Source organism: Antechinus flavipes, chromosome 3 (assembly GCF_016432865.1).
Source record: "Antechinus flavipes isolate AdamAnt ecotype Samford, QLD, Australia chromosome 3, AdamAnt_v2, whole genome shotgun sequence".
Classification (NCBI taxonomy): domain Eukaryota; kingdom Metazoa; phylum Chordata; class Mammalia; order Dasyuromorphia; family Dasyuridae; genus Antechinus; species Antechinus flavipes.
In genome coordinates, this window is record NC_067400.1 from 609,032,464 (window position 1) to 609,050,342 (window position 17,879).

Consider the following 17,879-nt stretch of genomic DNA (forward strand, 5'->3'; position numbering starts at 1 on the left):
AATATGGGAAAAGATGAAACAAGGATGCCCACTATTATTCAAGACTGAAATAGAAATGTGGGCTTTAGCAATAAGAAAAGAAAAAGAAATTAAGGGAATTAGAAACATGGTGAAAGAGACCTACCCTGCACTGGAGGGTGGGGGAAAGTAATATAGCACTGATGGCCTGCTCCTTTCCCTTAAATGGAGGCTTAGGGAGGAGCTCTTTACCCTCCAACTGGAGGGGTTCTGGGGCAGAAGGTACTGAGGCGGTACCAAGGCTGATAGAATGTTGCAGGATAATAAGGCTCTTGTGGACATATTAGACACAATAAGGGCAGTTACTAATTAATGTATTTAACAAACAAACAAAGTGATAAATGAATATTTTTTCATTTAATTTTATAAAAACTTAGAAATAATATACATTGTCTGGTTGGGTGGTACAGTGTGAAGTGGGGAAAGGAGTAACAAGCCTTGAAAAGTCTGTGTGTGTGTGTGTGTGTGTGTGTGTGTGTGTGTGTGTGTGTGTGACAGACAGAAGGAGGAAGGGAGAGATGGAGGGAGAGAGAAAGACAAGGAGAAAAAAAGAGGGAGAGAAGGAGGGAAGGCGAGACAGAGACAGAGAGAGACAAAGAGAAACAGATGGAGACAAAGAGAAAGAGAGAGAGGGGAAAGAGAAGAACGGAGGGAGGAAAAGAGGAAGGAGGGAAGAAGAGACAGAGACCCAATAAGTATTTATTGTGCATGCTCTGTGTCAGATACTATATAGAAGGCTCTGGGAACACAGAGAAAAGGCAAAGTTCTGTCCTCAAGGAGCTTACATTCTCTTGGGGAGAGTGGATTTGGGATAGAAAAAAATGGCACGGTCGAAGAGGAAAAGAGCACTCATAATTGTAAGAGATCAGGAAAATTTCCCTTCCAATTGGAAGTGGAATCTGAGAAAAGCCTTGAAAGAAGTCAGATTATAAGAGTTTGGGATGAGGAAGGTGGGATTCTAGATCTACAGGCCACCCATGGGTGTAGGAGAGGTAAAGACAAGATTCTGAATCAGTAAGTAAGCCACATAGAGTATGTAAGTACTATGAAATAAATCAGGAAAAGTAGACTGGAGACAAGATTGTGAAGGACTTTGAATGTCAAGAAAAGAGGTTTCCATTTTATTCTGAAAGCAACAGGGAGCCATTGAAACTTATTGAGGAAGAAAATGACAGTCACTGAGATAGTCAGATTTGTGGTCCAGGAAGATTAATTGGACATTGATATAACTTGTAAACAAGGAGGCAGGGAGAGTCTGGAAACAGAGTCTCTTTGGTTTTATTTTGTTTTGTAATGATGGGAGTGAGAAGGGATGAGACCAAGAGATACATTGTGGAACTTGAATCAGTTAGATTTGGCCACCTATAGGCTGTGGAGGGGAGGGAGAGAGAAAGAGACAGAGACAGACAGACAGACAGATAGTGACAGAGACATAGAGACAGCAACAAAAAGACAAGAGAGAGACAGAGACAAAGACAGAGAGACAGACAGCAACATAGAGACAGACAAAGAGGCAGACAGAGACAGAAAGAGACAGAGACAGAGACAGAGAGACAGAAAGAGACAGAGAGACAGAGAAAGAAAAAGAGAGTGGATGATTGAAGCTGTAAACTTGGGTGATTTAAAAGGAGGGTCTAGTCCTCAACAAAAATTGATAAACCTATTTGGTCTGACCAAAGCATAACCCAACTTAAGAAGCTCCAATGGTTCCTATCACTTCTAGGATAAAATACAACCAAAGATTTAGACAGCTGGCCTCTAAGGTCCCTTTGACAGTTGAGGAGTTGAGGAGGACAGTTTGAGTTCTGAGGCCAGAAGAGGTTAAGTGATGTATCCAGGTAACAAAGGGTAAAGCCAAAAATCTGAACCAAATCCCTCTCATTTTGAACCCTGCAGCCTTTTCAGCCTGCTGTGCTGACTACTGCCCTTGACAACCAGACTCCAAACCCTTTCCATCTAAATTCACCTTACATGTGCTCTATATTGCATATCGTTCCCTGTAGACTACTTTCCTCTCTAACTCCAAAGTCAGCTCAGGTTCTTTCACAACTCAGGCCCCTTTCAAATTCTTTTGCATTTATTTGGACTTATTTTGAATATAATTATCTCTATCTCTGCTGTCTTTCCTCAAGAGAATAGAAGCTCTTTTGAGTACAGAGACTGATTTATTTTGTTTTCCTATTCCTAGGCTATTGACTAGAGCTTGGCACATTATAGGTACTCAATAAATGCTTATTGAATCAAAACAAATGGAAAATCGGGAAAGAACTAAGTATAGAGATGAGATCTATTTTGAACATGTTGTTTGAGGTGCTAACCAAATACCATTTGGAGAAATCCAATGGGCAGTTGGCAGTGTAAATTTAGCACAGTGCCTGGCACATAGTAAGTGCTTAAATAAATGCTTGCTATCTGGTTGACTAATTGACGTGTGTGTCTAGAGTTGGAGAGAGTAATTAGGGCTAAGTAAATAGATGTTTGGTACCCCTTCTGGATGCAACCTCAAGGATTTCTTAAAGTCTCCGAACTTAGATTGAATCCCAGTTCTGTCATTTACTAGCTTTGAACAAGTCACATGACATAACATTCTATTTCCTCATCTGAAAATAATAACATCTACTTTCAGTATCAATATATGTAAAGTTCTATATAAACTTTAGACACTATATAAAGAACTGTAATAGGGGGTGTATGACAATGAAGTAATTTGACGTTTGCAAGGATTTTAATGTTATTCTTTTGATCTTCATAATTCTGTAATGAACACTATTATGATGATTATTATGATGAGGAAACTGAGGCTCTCTCTATTATTATTCAATTAGCCCACAAACATTTATTAAACACCAAACATAAGTGGAGAAGCAAGTATAAAGAATGAATTCCCTCTTCTCAAGAAGCTAATATTCTCATTTAAACTTTCCGGGAGCCCTCGTTTCTCTGGCTCCCGAGATCCCTCCCTCTAACAAAAATCCACATCGGGACATCACACGAGGATGCGATTGGGTCACATGAGGTACTTTGAGGTCATTCCCGGACACTCTACGTCAGAGCCACAAAACACTGAAATCATCGACGCCCAGGACGCCCCTTTCACTTGGAAGGAGGAGGAGGACAGGAATAAGGCTAGCAATGGGGGAGTGGGAGCTCCAGCTGGAGCTCACGATCCTCGGTCCGCCCCCAAGCCCCGGAGCGTAGTCTCTGCCAGCAGGACTCAGGACCCTGGGTGGAAGGTGCCATTGGCCTAGAAAGGGGAGACTTTTCTGTCTTCCCCCCTCTCCCCGCCTACCCCCACCTCCTCTATGGCTGGTGGAGCCTTCCGTTGCCATGGCTCCGCCTACAACAAACTAGGGCCGGCCAGCAACTTGTGAGCGTGGGCCAGGTAAGTGTCTCGCTCCCTCTGGCTTCCGCGGCGGGCTCCGGAACGCTCCCGTGGGCTCCCCCGTGGACTCTGCGTAACTGTCCTTTCTTTGGCTGCAGTCGCGGGCACAGCTGTCACGCGTGGCCTTCGGTTCGGCTCCCCTTGCAAGGATCCTCAGGTGCTGACTTATCTGTGCCAGGTGGGTGTGTCAGGGATGGATCCTAGGTTATAGATCCGGGAGGGACTGAGAGGGTCATCGAGCCTAAGCCTCTCGTTTTACAGACAGGGAAATCGAGGCACTTCGGTTAAACGAGAATGCGACCTCTATGATTCCGGTTGAGCTTTCCTGTGAAGTAAGCTGTAGGTGTTCCGGTTTTGCAGATGGAGAAACTGAGGCACAGAGAGGTGGCACGTTTTAAAAGCACTTTACAATCTATGATATTATGAGTTCAATCTCATAACTCTTGGATGTAAGTCTCGAGTGTACTCATTCCCATTTTACAGAGGCCGGGGAAGTTAAATGATTTGGCCACAGATATTAGCAAGTAAAGGGAAGTGATTATTTGAATCCAGCTAATTCACTCTTTGACTCCTGATTACAGGGTTATTTCACTAGGCTACTCAACCTGAGCTCCTTCAGGCCAAAAAAGTACAAACACAGATTAAGCTTTGACATTGGGTTGTTATTGATCAGTTGTATCCAATTCTTCATGACCCCATTTAGAGATTGGAGTGGTTTGCCATTTCCTTCTCCAGCTCATTTGACAAATGTGGAAACTGAGGCAAACAGGATGAAGTGACTTATCCAAGAAAGCATCTGAGGCTGGATTGGAACTCATTCTTCCTAACTCCAAGCCCATCACACTATCTACTGTACTACCTAACTCTTCCTATAACTTAAGAGGCTGGTAGAGAAGTTATTTCATCCTGTTTGCCTCAATTTCCTCATTTGAAAAAGGAGCCGGGGAAGAAAATGCCAAACCATTCTGATGCCTCTGCCAAAAAAGAAATCCAAATAAGGTCACAAAGGACTTTTCTCTCCTTACCCCACTTTTCCCTTGCACTTGCTTGCTTGATGATCACTTAATCACCAAGCCCCTTTAATTCGTGGGATCCCTCCTCTCTGTTCCTGTAACCAGAAGTCTAGTGTGTCTAATTTTGAGACCTTTAAGACTCATTCCCTGTTCCGTCATGCCGTCACCCTAATTGTTCCTCTTGCTTCCAGATTTCTCCAATTCCACATCATTGTCCCCAGTAATTTTCCTATCACATGAGTCTGATCCAGAGCACTTTTAAGAAAACTTCAGTGATCCTCCAAATAAAATATAAACTTTTTGAGTTTGAACATTCAAATCTGGTCTCAGATACTTCACACTTCCTAGTTGTGTGATGTTGGGCAAGTTACTTAACCCCAGTTGCCTCAGGGGGAAAAAAAGTTTTTACTTTATTTGGAGGGTCACTGAAGTTTTCAGGGCCAGCACTCTACTGCGCCATCTAGCTGCACCTAAAGTATAAACACTTAATACTGGCTTTCAAAATCTTTCAAAACGTCCCTTCCTAGTCATAATCACTAAGTGACTCTGTGATTGAAGCAGTGGAACTTCAGTTTCAAAGACCGGAGTTCAAACCCTGCTTTAGACATTCAGACGTAACTGTAGGCCTCTGTTAACTTCTGACTGCTTCAGTTTCCTCCACCATAAAATGGTGATAGCTCCTCCCAAGGCTGTTGTGAGGATCAAATGAAATAATTTTTGTAAAGCTCTTAGCACATACTCTGGCACATAGTAGGTGCTCTATAAATGTTAGCTATTATTACTGTTTTCTTTCCATTTAATTATGATGAAAGTGGATTCCTTTCTCTGTCTCCTTTCTTAACTTATCTTCTACCATCCCCTCTCTCTCTTCTTGCTTATGTCTTTTTGTGTGCAAGAAATGAACTATATCTTTGCTTTCTCACAATCCCTTACTTCCTCTCAATCTTCAAGACCCAGTTTGGATAACACAAAACGGCCCCTGATATTTTTTCCAACACTTTCCTGGACTTGTCGCTTTCATATATCCAGCTATTTCATGTATCCTGCTTAGGGGTTTATTTTCCTTCTGCCATCTGGATAATGGGATTTTCAGCTGTAAGGAATTTAAAAATCATCTAAACTAGCCCTTACATATTAGAAATGAGGAAATTCAGGTGCTGAGAACATATGACCTGCTCAAGATTGTTACGTTAACAGGGAGCAACAGACTGGAAAGGATGAATTTCTTGAAAGTTAGGCTAAGGTTGTAAATGGGTGTACTCTGGTCTAGGCCAGATAATTGTAGTCTCTTAAGGTTGAGGGACCACACCAGGGACTTAAAGCAAGATTGGGGAAAAGAAGGAGACTAAGAGATCTAAGGTATAAGGAAGGGAGAAGCAAGAAAAAGAAAATATGCAAACCAAGGTTAGGAAAGGGAAGGAGGGAAAACAGAGAGGGAGAAAGGGGAAAAGGAAAGAAAGAAAGGGAGAGGGGAAGGGAGAGAGAGAGGAAGAAAGGAAGGAGAGAGGGAGAGAGAGGGGGAGGAAGGAAAGGTAGGAAGGGAGAGATGGAATAAAGGAAGGGAGGGAAGGAGAAAGGAAGAAAAAAGGACAGAGGGAGGAAGAAGAAGAAGGAAGGCAAGAAAGAAGGAAGGAAGATGGAGCAAGGAAGGAAGGAAAGAGGGAAAGAAAAAGAGAGGAAGAGAGGAGAAAGGAAGTGAGGGGAAGTGGATGAGAAAGAAGAGGAAAGGGAAAGGGAGAAAAAAGAAGGGGAAGAAAGGGAAGGAGAGGAAAGAGAAAGGTAAGAGAAGGGGAAAGCAGGGAAGGGAAGTGAAGAGAAAAGGGAAGGGAAAGGGAAGGGGAAAAGGAAGGTAAGAGAAAAGGGAAAGGAAAAAGCCACAAGGCAGGGACTATCATGCCACCAACAGTTACAGTTCTCCTAGTAAAGGAGAAGAGAAGACACAGTGGATAGAGTACTGGGCCAGAGTTAGGGAGATCTGAGTTCCACTCCAGTTTCAGGCACTTCCTAGCTATATTACCATAGGCAGAACTATTTGCCTATTAACCCTGTTTGCTTTAGTTTCCTTATCTGTAAAATGAACTGGAAAAGGAAATAGCAAACCACATCAATATCTTTGCCAAGAGTACCCCAGATGGTGGGGTTAGATCACAAATGGGACCACAAAGAATCAGATATTATCGAATAACAATAAAGGCTTAGAAGAAGTTTTTTTTAAAGAGAAATTTTATGCAGAGCCATATAAATCAAAACATGTAGACAAGATGCCTAAATCTCTGCAGATTGTAAATTTCTGTGACAAAACACATCACTCAGAAATTCGTGGAATTGCCATCCTAAAAATGTCATAAAAAGAATTAACACATCTTTTGGACCACAAAAATCACAGGCTCATGGACCTAGCCTGGATCTCAGAATGGATATGTGGAGGATGGATTAGAGGGAGGGGAACCTGGAAGCCGTTGGAATAGTCCAGACACGCAGTGATGTAACCCTGGATGTGAATGGGGACAATGTGAGCGGGGAGGAGAGAAGATGGATGCATGATGTGCTGAGAAGTGAGAATTGCAACAGCTTTGGAGTGGTGGGGGTGGTTTTCTGAGGTTCAGGAAAATGTTAAAGAGAAAGAAAATTGTGAATCTGGATGACTCTAGGGGTGCAGGGGGGTGGTTCTCAACAGAAAAAAATAGGAAACTTTTGAGAGAAGGATTGAGTAGTAGAGATGAGGCAGCATGATTTAATGGCTAGAATTCCAGATTTGGAGTCTGGAAAACCTGATACAAATCCCACTCCTAACACTTAACTGATCGTTAAACAATAAGCATTTATTAAGCACCTATTATATGCCAGATATTGTGCTAAGTACCTAATAATACAAAGTATTAAGTAATACAAAAATAGCTGTTATCTTTCACTATTCCATGAACAAGATATTCTCTCTCTGAGCTCCCTGCATACTCTCTGGCTGTCCCCCATGCCTGAAATGCACTCTCTCATCTGCTATTAATTGCAGATCCCTCCAGTTTCTTTCTTTTTTTTTTTCTTTTTTTTTTTTGCAGGAAGCCTTCCCTGATCCCTCTTAATTTTATTCTTATTTCCTGTTTAACTTTATGTAATTTCTTCTTACATATTTCATTGCTTAATTTTTTCCTCATTAAATGGCGAGGTCCTTGAGCCAGAGAGTTTAGCATAGCACCTAGCATACAGTAGGTGCTCTTCCCCCCTTTTTTTTCTTTTCTTTTCTATTCTTTTCTTTCTTTCTTTCTTTCTTTCTTTCTTTCTTTCTTTCTTTCTTTCTTTCTTTCTTTCTTTCTTTCTTTCTTTCTTTTTTTTTTTTTTTGCTGAGGCATTGGGGTTAAGTAACTTGCCTGGGACCACATAATTAGCAAGTGTTAAGTATCTGAAACCAGATTTGACTCAGGTCCTCCTGACTTTAAGGTTGGTGCTCTATCCACTGCATCACCTAGCTGTCTCCCTTTTTAAAAAATTATTTATTTACTGAGGCAATTGGCATTAAATGACTTGCCCAGGGTCACAGTTAGGAAGTGTTAAGTGTCTGAAGTCAGATTTGAATTCAGGTCCTCCTGACTTCAGGGTTGGTGCTCTATCCACTGCACCAACTAGCTGCTCCTTAAGGTGCTCTTAATAAATGTTTATTGATTGATTGACTGATGATATGCTCCTTGGAAAACAATCCAACCTTTCTGAGGCTCAGTCTCCTCATTTGTAATATGAGGATGCTCGTAAGATCTTTTCTGGCTTTAAATCTATGATTCTATGATCTCCATCGATCTTTTTATCACCCTCAAGTAAGAAGAACTTTGTATGATTGTTCAGCATCCATGACAAGCCATCCAATTACTTACAGAAATGTCACTCCCAGAAGGATGGTTTTGTCACCTGCCTAGGAGAAACCTATTCATCCACATGCATTAAAAGCCTTCTGTTTACTGAGCATTGTGCTAAGTGCTAGGAACATAAAACACAAACAAAACAGTGCTTGCCTTCAGGAAAATGATGTTCTTTTAGAAGAAACTACATATATGTGGAGAAGTATAAAAAAATGCAAAGATACACATGACATGGATCTAATTATCCAAGTATCTGATGGGCAACTATAACACCACGTATCAGAAACAGAACTCAGGATCTTTCTCCTGAACACTCCCTCCACCTGTCTCACAGCAGTCAGGCGGCTGCAAAAAGAGTGCATCGGACCTAGAGTCATGAAGACCTGAATTCAAATTCAGTGTCAGACGCTAGGAATGTGCTCCTGGGCAAGTCACTTACCAGCAGTTGGCCTCAGTTTCCACAACAGAAAAATGGGAAGAATAATGGCACCTGAGACCTTCCGGGGTGTTCTGAAGATTAAATGAGATATTTGTTAAACACTTACCACAGTGCTTGGCATTAGTAGTCTTTTATGTTTTACTCTTTGTGACTCTATGGACCTCTCTATCCATGGGATTTTCTGGGCAAAGATACCAGAGTGGTTTGCCATTTCCTTCACGAGGGTTAAGTCACAGAGCTAGAAAGTTTCTGAAGTTGAATTTGAATTCAGTTGCTCTTGATTCCAAACCTAATGTTCTATCCGCAACTGCTTGACCTGGTAAATAGTAGGCACTTAATAAATGTTTACTGATTGATAAATATGGGGATACAAAGATAAACATGAAACAGACATGCAAGGAGTTTACATTCTTTCAGAAGAAACAACATAAAAAATGCAAACATATACAAAATAAATAGAAAGTGATTTGTTTAATGGGACAGGGAATTAGCAGCTGTAGGGGAATGAATATAGTTTCAGATAGGACATTTTGAAGAAGCATAGAAATTCTAAGAGGTAGAGATGAGAAAGGAGTACGTAACAGACATGAGGGGGAAAAACCATACAGAAGCATGGAGACTGATAATGGAATGGAATATAAGGCGGGGGGTTGGTTGAGTCAATCTATCAGGTCATCCCATCTAAAGTATAAAAAGTCCTTGATTCCTTTAGAGCTCCTTGAAGGCCACTGGATGAACTGATGTGCCCTGCCCAGGAAATATGTTGGTACTGGTTGAAGGGACTCTGCCATATCTTGTGGAGTTTGTAAAATAAAATAAAATAGCAGACTATAAAGGTGCCTCAGAGGAGAGAAGACCAAGCCAAAGGGAAGGAATCACTTGAGGAAGAGAAGAAGAATTCCAACCTCGGTCTTGTCCTTCTTGGCCAAAGGAGGATATTGTGAGCTTTGGAGAAGCCATAAGATTTGGACTCTTTTTTTTTTTTTTTTTTTTTTTTGACATTGAAGAACATGGGTCCCTTTGACATACATCTGGAACAATGATTGCCAGTAGTAGCTGTATTGGAAATGCCTGACAAGCCAGATACACCGAGGAAAGATAGTTTCATAACTCTATCATGAGTCCAACAGAAAAGCTACATTGTACCTAACGGGTATTCGTGAATACTTCACTTGAAGGAGAAAAGGATTTCTAGCAACCAAGAGATATATGGGCTCTCTGAGCTTGAGATTACTTTTTCTTAAATTCTCTATATTCTTAGGGGAGAGTGTGGCAATAGACTTTTTTTTTTAAATTTTTATTTAATAATTACTTTATATTGACACTCATTTCGGTTCCGATTTTTTTTCCCTCCCTCCCTCCACCCCCTCCCCTAGATGGCAAGCAGTCCTTTATATGTTGGATATGTTGCAGTATATCCTAGATACAATATATGTTTGCAGAACCGAACAGTTCTCTTGTTGCTTAGGGAGAATTGGATTCAGAAGGTATAAATTACCCGGGAAGAAAAACAAAAATGCAGATATTTCACATTCGTTTCCCAGTGTTCTTTCTTTGGGTGTAGCTGCTTTTGTCCGTCATTTATCAATTGAAACTGAGGTCTCTTTGTCAAAGAAATCCACTTCCATCAAAATATGTCCTCATACAATATCGTTGTCGAAGTGTATAATGATCTCCTGGTTCTGCTCATTTCACTTAGCATCAGTTCATGTAAGTCTCGCCAGTCCTCTCTGTATTCATCCTGCTGGTCATTTCTTACAGAACAATAATATTCCATAACATTCATATACCACAATTTACCCAGCCATTCTCCAATTTATGGGCATCCATTCATTTTCCAGTTTCTAGCCACTACAAATAGGGCTGCTACAAACATTTTGGCACATACAGGTCCCTTTCCTTTCTTTAGTATTTCTTTGGGATATAAGCCCAATAGAAACACTGCTGGATCAAAGGGTATGCACAATTTGATAATTTTTTGGGCATAATTCCAGATTGCTCTCCAGAATGGTTGGATTCGTTCACAACTCCACCAACAATGCAATAGTGTCCCAGTTTTCCCGCATCCCCTCCAACATTCATCATTATTTTTTCCTGTCATCTTAGCCAATCTGACAGGTGTGTAGTGGTATCTCAGAGTTGTCTTAATTTGCATTTCTCTGATCAATAATGATTTGGAACACTCTTTCATATGAGTGGTAATAGTTTCAATTTCATCCTCTGAAAATTGTCTGTTCATATCCTTTGACCATTTATCAATTGGAGAATGGCTTGATTTCTTATAAATTTGAGTCAGTTCTCTATATATTTTGGAAATGAGGCCTTTATCAGAACCTTTAACTGTGAAAATGTTTTCCCAGTTTGTTGCTTCCCTTCTAATCTTGTTTGCATTAGTTTTATTTGTACAAAGGCTTTTTAATTTGATGTAATCGAAATTTTCTATTTTGTGATCAGTAATGGTCTCTAGTTCATCTTTGGTCACAAATTTCTTTCTCCACCACAAGTCTGAGAGATAAACTATTCTATGTTCCTCTAATTTATTTATAATCTCGTTCTTTATGCCTAGGTCATAGACCCATTTTGATCTTATCTTGGTATATGGTGTTAAGTGTGGGTCCATGCCTAATTTCTGGCAATAGACTTTTGATGGATTGATTTGTATCAACTATCTTAACAACTGCCCTCTTCTAAAAGTGAGTAAAGTGTAGCTGATTAATTGATATCAAATCATAATCATGGAGGAAACACACCAGTGGGGGCTCATGAGTAAATAGCACCAGGGAAAAAACAACATTCTAGCCCTTCAGTACTAGATTCTGAGGCAATATGAAGTCGTCCTTTGAGCTTTGGGGACACCGGCCTACCAGGGTGACTGGGAGTCAGGAAAGTAACTAGAGAGCCTACACCTGTTAGAGAACTCTGTGAGCAAACCTGTTTGACCACACTGGAGAGTTCTTAAGAAGAAGTATTGTGAAATAAGTCTAGAAAGGTAGGTTGGATCAGTTTGTAGAAGGCTTTAAGTGTCAGACACAGATGTTTGTGTTTGATCTACAGGTTAAGTATTTAATAAATATTTGTTGCTAAAAAACAATTACTAGTATGTTACCATGCTGTGGTCAACATATTTAAATTCTTTGGTCATAATTTCATCATTTATAAAATAGAGATAATAAAAATTACAATACCGATCTTATGGGTTTATTAAAGGATCATTTTAGAAATTTAAAGGTTTTTTTAATGAATGGCATTATTAGTAATTAATCATTATATATACATATATAAATAATCATTAATAATAATTAATGAATGGCATCATTATTATTTACTATTTTTAGAGGGGATCTTTTTAAGGGAAAAATATGTGAGCTGAATGGTTTGACTTAGCCACCTTAACATGAAAAGTATGAGAGGGACAATTTTATATTGGGGAACGTTTTAAAAATGCATCTCAAATCACCAGCAAAATGATTCCTTGCCATGGCTGATTTATGATATTCAAAAAAATATATATCAGAGCTAGAAAGAACAGTGCAAGCATTGTAATGGAAGTCTTGGCAAATTAATCTCCAAGATAAAATGGAAGCCCTGCTAACACTAAACTAAAGTAGCTGTCAAAGTAAATGGCAAACAAATGGGAACAGGCAAGCACAAGCAGTAATAGTCATAACTCACACTTGTAGAATGTTTCAGGGTTTACAAAGAGCTTTCCTTTGCAACAACCCTATAAAATAGGTAGAGAATAAGCTATGATGGTGTATGTGGGAGTCACTTAAGGGGTGCAGGAATAGCACCAGCCTTGGAGTCAGGAGGACATGAATTCAAATCCAGCCTCAGATACTTGACATTTATTAGCGGTGTGATTCTGAGCAAGTATCTTAATTTCGATTACCACACACAAAAAAGAAATTATATGTGGGTTTTTAATGTAAACAACAGATCTTGGATCTCTCTCCTTCACTTGCTATATTAATTAGTTGTATTTTTTCAAACCATTTGTCATCATGTTTACTTTGCTTCTTGTGTTTCAAGATTCTGTGGGATTGCCTTGATTTATGCACAGCCTGTATACTAAACAGAATAGGACCAAGTGGATTAACCATTTAAAGTCTTGGGAAAATACCCAAACGTGGGAGATGAATATTCAACAAATCACCTATCATAGAAGGGGAAGAGAGACTCAATTTGAATGGACCCTTAGAAGGATTGATATTATCTCAAAGATGAATTCAACATCTTTCCTTTATAGTTTAGAGGCTACCATTAAGAACCAGCCCTCTTCTATCCCATCCCATATATAAGCTTTAAATATAAATACTTATCATGAAGATCATCACTCAGTAGATTTTTCTCTAGTAAAAGTGATAAATTAATGGAACTTTTTGAATCTGATGAATTTTTAAATGCAACATGTTTTCTTTTTATTAAAAGGAGCTTCTCTTATAGTGTGTTTTGACATCCTTGTTTTAAATGAAACAGATAGGTAAAGTTTCTTAATAAAGGACTGTTACCCGTTGAGTCTTCAGCTGAAGACTGTCTTTCAATTTCTTAACATATCCCAAACATTTGTAAAAATCATGCTACCCCATTGCCAGTTCCAGGACAGCAGGTGAATCAGTTCCAATCAGTTTCTTGATGAAAGAAAAAGAGTGCTCTCCTTCCAAGGCACCATGAAAATTCCCGACCTATAATGTATATAATGATTGCCCAGCTGGGGCTGTCTTCCTCGTACGCATGTGGTCTTTGTAATCAATTTGATTAGTTCTCCTGAAAATATGGCATGAGAAAGATGTACTAAATATTCATTTTTTTTCTTCTTTCCTAGTTTATTTCTGCCTTACCAACACAGAAGGTACTGGATTATTCCCAGAGGAACAGATGGCTGATTTCCGTTTTCAGAACAAAGATGAGTTAACAGAAACCATTTCAAATCTGGAAGAATTCAAGAGAGGTGGAGTCTAAAATGATTTACTAATTATAAATTGAAACAAAACATGCATATCGATAAGTGTGTAACTCGTGCTGTTGGAGAAGATGTAGCCAATAATATTTGGACCATTTTCCAATTTTTCAAAGTAAATTATAAAGTCATAGGGATTTTAGAAGCCGTTGAGTCTGACCCTTCCCAACCCCCCAATTTGAAACTGAAGCATAGGAAGCTTAAGGAGCTTATTTGGAGTCACACTCAAGTATTCCTAACTCCAAGTCCAGCACTCTATGTCATCTATCTGTTCCCTATAAAAATTAATAAAAGGCTCTCTTAGGATGTGGTGCCTGAGTTGAGCTACATAGCAACCCTATGAGACTGATACTCTAAGTATCATTAACCCCATTTCACAGATAAGAAAATTGATACCCCTAGTTTGGCACCCTTCTCTCTTATGCTACCTACTGGTCAATAAGAAACATAACTTTAATTCCTGCACCAGGTATTGAGTTGAATTGAGTGAATATACCATTTGTCACTCAAAACTCTGAGAATTCATTCACCTCTGGACTTGGATGTTGGATGTTGGGTAATGGAGCAGTGGGGGAGGGAATTTCCCTTTCTCTGTCTGGTCTTCTATTTTTATAACAATGCTTTGGCCAGTCCATTTGGTTTTTAAAAATCATCACAAACAAGAATTGGGTCAGGCTATCTAAGGGACAGACAGAATTTCTGGTATAATTCAGGTTAAGGTAAGAATCTGGTTCTCAAATGTGTAGGTAATTTATAGATTTATAAACTGGGAATTGGAAGGAACCTCAGAGATCATCTAGTTATGATTCTTTAGTTCTATTTTTTAAAAAGGCCTTATTGATGATGGGTTTTTTAAACAACATTGTTATAGCCCACTAACTCTCTTCTCTCTCCATCCTCGTCCATCCCTTAGAACTTTTTCATATGACAAAGCCATTAAATCAATCCATTGGCCAGGCAGATCTGAAATGCTGGCAGGGACCTTAAAACCGGATCCAAGTCTTCCATTTTACAAATAAGGAAATTGAGGCACAGGAAGATTTTATTTATTTATTGCTGATGCAATTGGGGTTAAGTGACTTGCCTACGGTCACACAGCTAGGAAGTGTTAAGTATCTGAGGTCAAATTTGAACTCAGGGCTGTACCACCTAACTGCCTCTAGGAAGATTTTTTTTTAAGTAAGTTTCTCAGGGTCACACAGCTACTCATTATATGCCCAGAGCCCACCACTTTTCTCTTCCATGAGATGGGAGGCAAGCTTCACTAACAATTTGAAGTCAACATTTCTTTTTTTTTTTTAAATAATAGCTTTTTATTATCACAATATATGCAGAGATAGTTTTCAACATTCATTCTTGCAAAACCTCGTGTTCCAAATTTTTCTTCCTCCTTCCCCTCACCCCTCCCTTAGACAGCAAGTAATCCAAAATACACTAAACATGTGTAATTCTTACATAAATATTTCCACAATTATCATGCTGAAGAGAAAAATCAGATCAAACAGAAAAAAATGAGAAAGAAAAAGCAAGCAAACAACAACAAAAAGATGAAAATACTATCTTGTAGTCCACATTCAGCTCTCACGGTTCTCTTTCTAAATGCAGATGGCTTTTTCCATTACAAGTCTATTGGAACTGGCCTGAATCACCTCATTGTTGAAAAAAGTTGGTCATCACATAATCTTGTTGTTGCTATGTACAATAGTCTCTTAATTCTACTCATGAAGTCAACATTTCAACTTGGCTTTCTTTTAAAATTTTATTATTTGTTTAGCTTTTTTACATTTAAAAAAATCTATGTTCCAAATAATCTCTCACTCTCCAGCCCCTCTCCCACTGAGAAGACAAGCAGTATGATATCAATTATACACATGAAATCATGGAAAACGTATTTCCATATTGACCAAATCACCAAAAAAGCCCCCAAAACAAAATGAGAAAATGATACTTCAATCTTCTCTCAGAGTTCATCAGTTCTCTCTCTGAAGGTAGATGGCATTTTCTATCATGAGTCCTTTTGAAATGTCTTGGATCAGAATAGCTATTAACTTGGCTTTTTTGAGAAAATATATTTGTGAAATAGGATGTAAGCTATTCTAACCCTAATACTGGTTTTTTTTCTCGATCTCTAACCATCATTGCCCATTATAGGCCTTCAGTCAGCCTTTGCATAATAGATAGCTGGGAATGATGAGCCATAGCCTACTTTAACCCTGGGGCTATCTCTGTATCTTCCCTACCCCCATTTTATGTAAAGACACAGGATGCCATATACTCATTGAAATCCTCTCTGGGCATCCCACACTCAAAAAGGAGAATCACATAATATTAAAGGTAATTTAGTCCAAACCCTGTCATTTGGCAGAAGAAGAAACTTAGGTCTAGGGAGAAGTAACTTGTCCAAGATCATAGAATCAGTAAATAGTAAAACTCAGATTTGGACCCAAGGCTTCCAGTCCAGTATGTATTTTTTCCTTCTAGATTACAATGAACACTTCAGTGTTTTGGATTTATGTACTATGGACATGAGTACCCCTCCCCACCAGTAAAGGTCATAACCCCTTTTCAACTTATTGGACAATTTTTGAAAAATAAAAAAGCCATTATTAAAAAAAAAAAAAACAACTTTCCTCTTGCAACCTCTTTTTATACAAACCCAGATATATAGAGATATAAAGAAGGGAAACAAATCAAATACTTCCTGATAATAAAGCTTAATTTCATGACCTCCACATTCAGTTATAAGACGCCATAAAGGGTCACAACCCACAGTGTAACACACTTTGGCTAGTCCACAGCCAGTACATGTAAGAAGAAGAATTTGAACACAGGTAGATCCGGTTGCAAAACCTGACTTCGATCCACTCTCTTTCCATGAAGAGACTATGCTGTCTCTCCTCAGAAATATTTAATAAAAATATGTCCACGTATTTTTATTTTGCAAGTTGTGTGAATAAACAATATTTATTCATGAACGCCGGCAGTGGAAAAGGTTTTTCTTATGCTATCTGCCCAAATCATCAGTGGATTGGCAGACCTGTCTAACAGAAACCACTTCTAAGTGTATTTTATTAGTCCGCAACAGCTGTGTAATGATGGGAGAGAGCATTTGTCTCTTTCCATTCCCAAGCGGAAAATGGCACTCATTTGTACCTAGAGACAAGGGATTTTTATCATACACAGAAATGAAGCTTTTAAAATGTCATTTCTTTGAGGTTTTAGCATTCTGATCTGTCAGTCTTCTTCCACCTCCCAAAATGCCATATTGCCATGTTTCCTTCCCCCATGGCAGAAGTGACTTCCCTCTCTTTGCCACTGATTGGTCGTTTGATTGAAGGCTTTCCCTTCCTGGGATGGATTAATTCATCAGCCACCTCCACCATGAAGCCTTCCCTTTCCTACCCAATTTTTTAATCTCACAGGGTACTTTCTTTGATCTCTCCTATGTATTTAATTTGTTTTATAAACTATTTGTGGACACATCCTCTCCCAACCAGTGAATTGTATATGTCATAATTTAAGTATGGGCTCCCATCTTCTAGCACAGAGCTCTGCATGCAGTAGGCACTTAAGATATGTCTGTTGAATGAGATTAGATATTTGGAGTTTCACATTTTAATATCCTTTCATTTCTAAAAACAGATGGATTTGGTGAGTCACCGAGTAAAAATAAAAGAAAGATTCCCCAGAAGATTGACAAGATTGCCTCCTTTGACTTTGGATGGTAATTGCTTATCTTTTAATTACTGTTGTTATTGTTGTTGTTACAGTGTACCAGAAGTATGCTGGAGTCAGCTTGCCAGTTATTGAATTTTCAGAGGGAGTGTTTATACCTTGGGCAGTTGAGTGACATATTGAATAAAACACAGATCTTGGAGTCGGGAACCTGGCTTCAGACACTTACTAGACAGTAGACAAGTCACATCATCCTGTTTGCTTCAATTTATCTGTACGATGAGCTGGAGAAGAGAATGGCAAACCACTCCAGTGTCTCTACCAAGAAAACCCCAAATGGAGTTATAAAGAGTCAAATCCAAATAAACCACAACAAACAATCAGCATTCATTACAGATCAGAACTTTACTTACTGTTTTGTTGTTTTGTTGACTGCCTAGACTTAAGAAAATGATGGAGAAAATGTCAATAACTTAGTTGAAATTAAAGCTGATTATAAAATATTTAACAACACAGCACTCAATACATTTTCCTTTTTTTGGTGGTG

General features: G+C 39.0%; 1 protein-coding gene across 1 annotated transcript in view; it reads left to right on the forward strand.

Moving 5' to 3' along the window:
• The first annotated feature begins 3,401 nt into the window (after nt 1-3,401).
• The window catches only part of CFAP74 (cilia and flagella associated protein 74), a 132,863-nt gene continuing 118,385 nt past the window's right edge, over nt 3,402-17,879 (forward strand). The window contains exons 1-3 of the mRNA XM_051988786.1: nt 3,402-3,578; nt 13,523-13,648; nt 17,300-17,381. Coding sequence (XP_051844746.1) covers nt 13,576-13,648; nt 17,300-17,381 — 155 coding nt within the window. The 5' untranslated portion in view covers nt 3,402-3,578; nt 13,523-13,575. The remainder of the gene's footprint in view (nt 3,579-13,522; nt 13,649-17,299; nt 17,382-17,879) is intronic.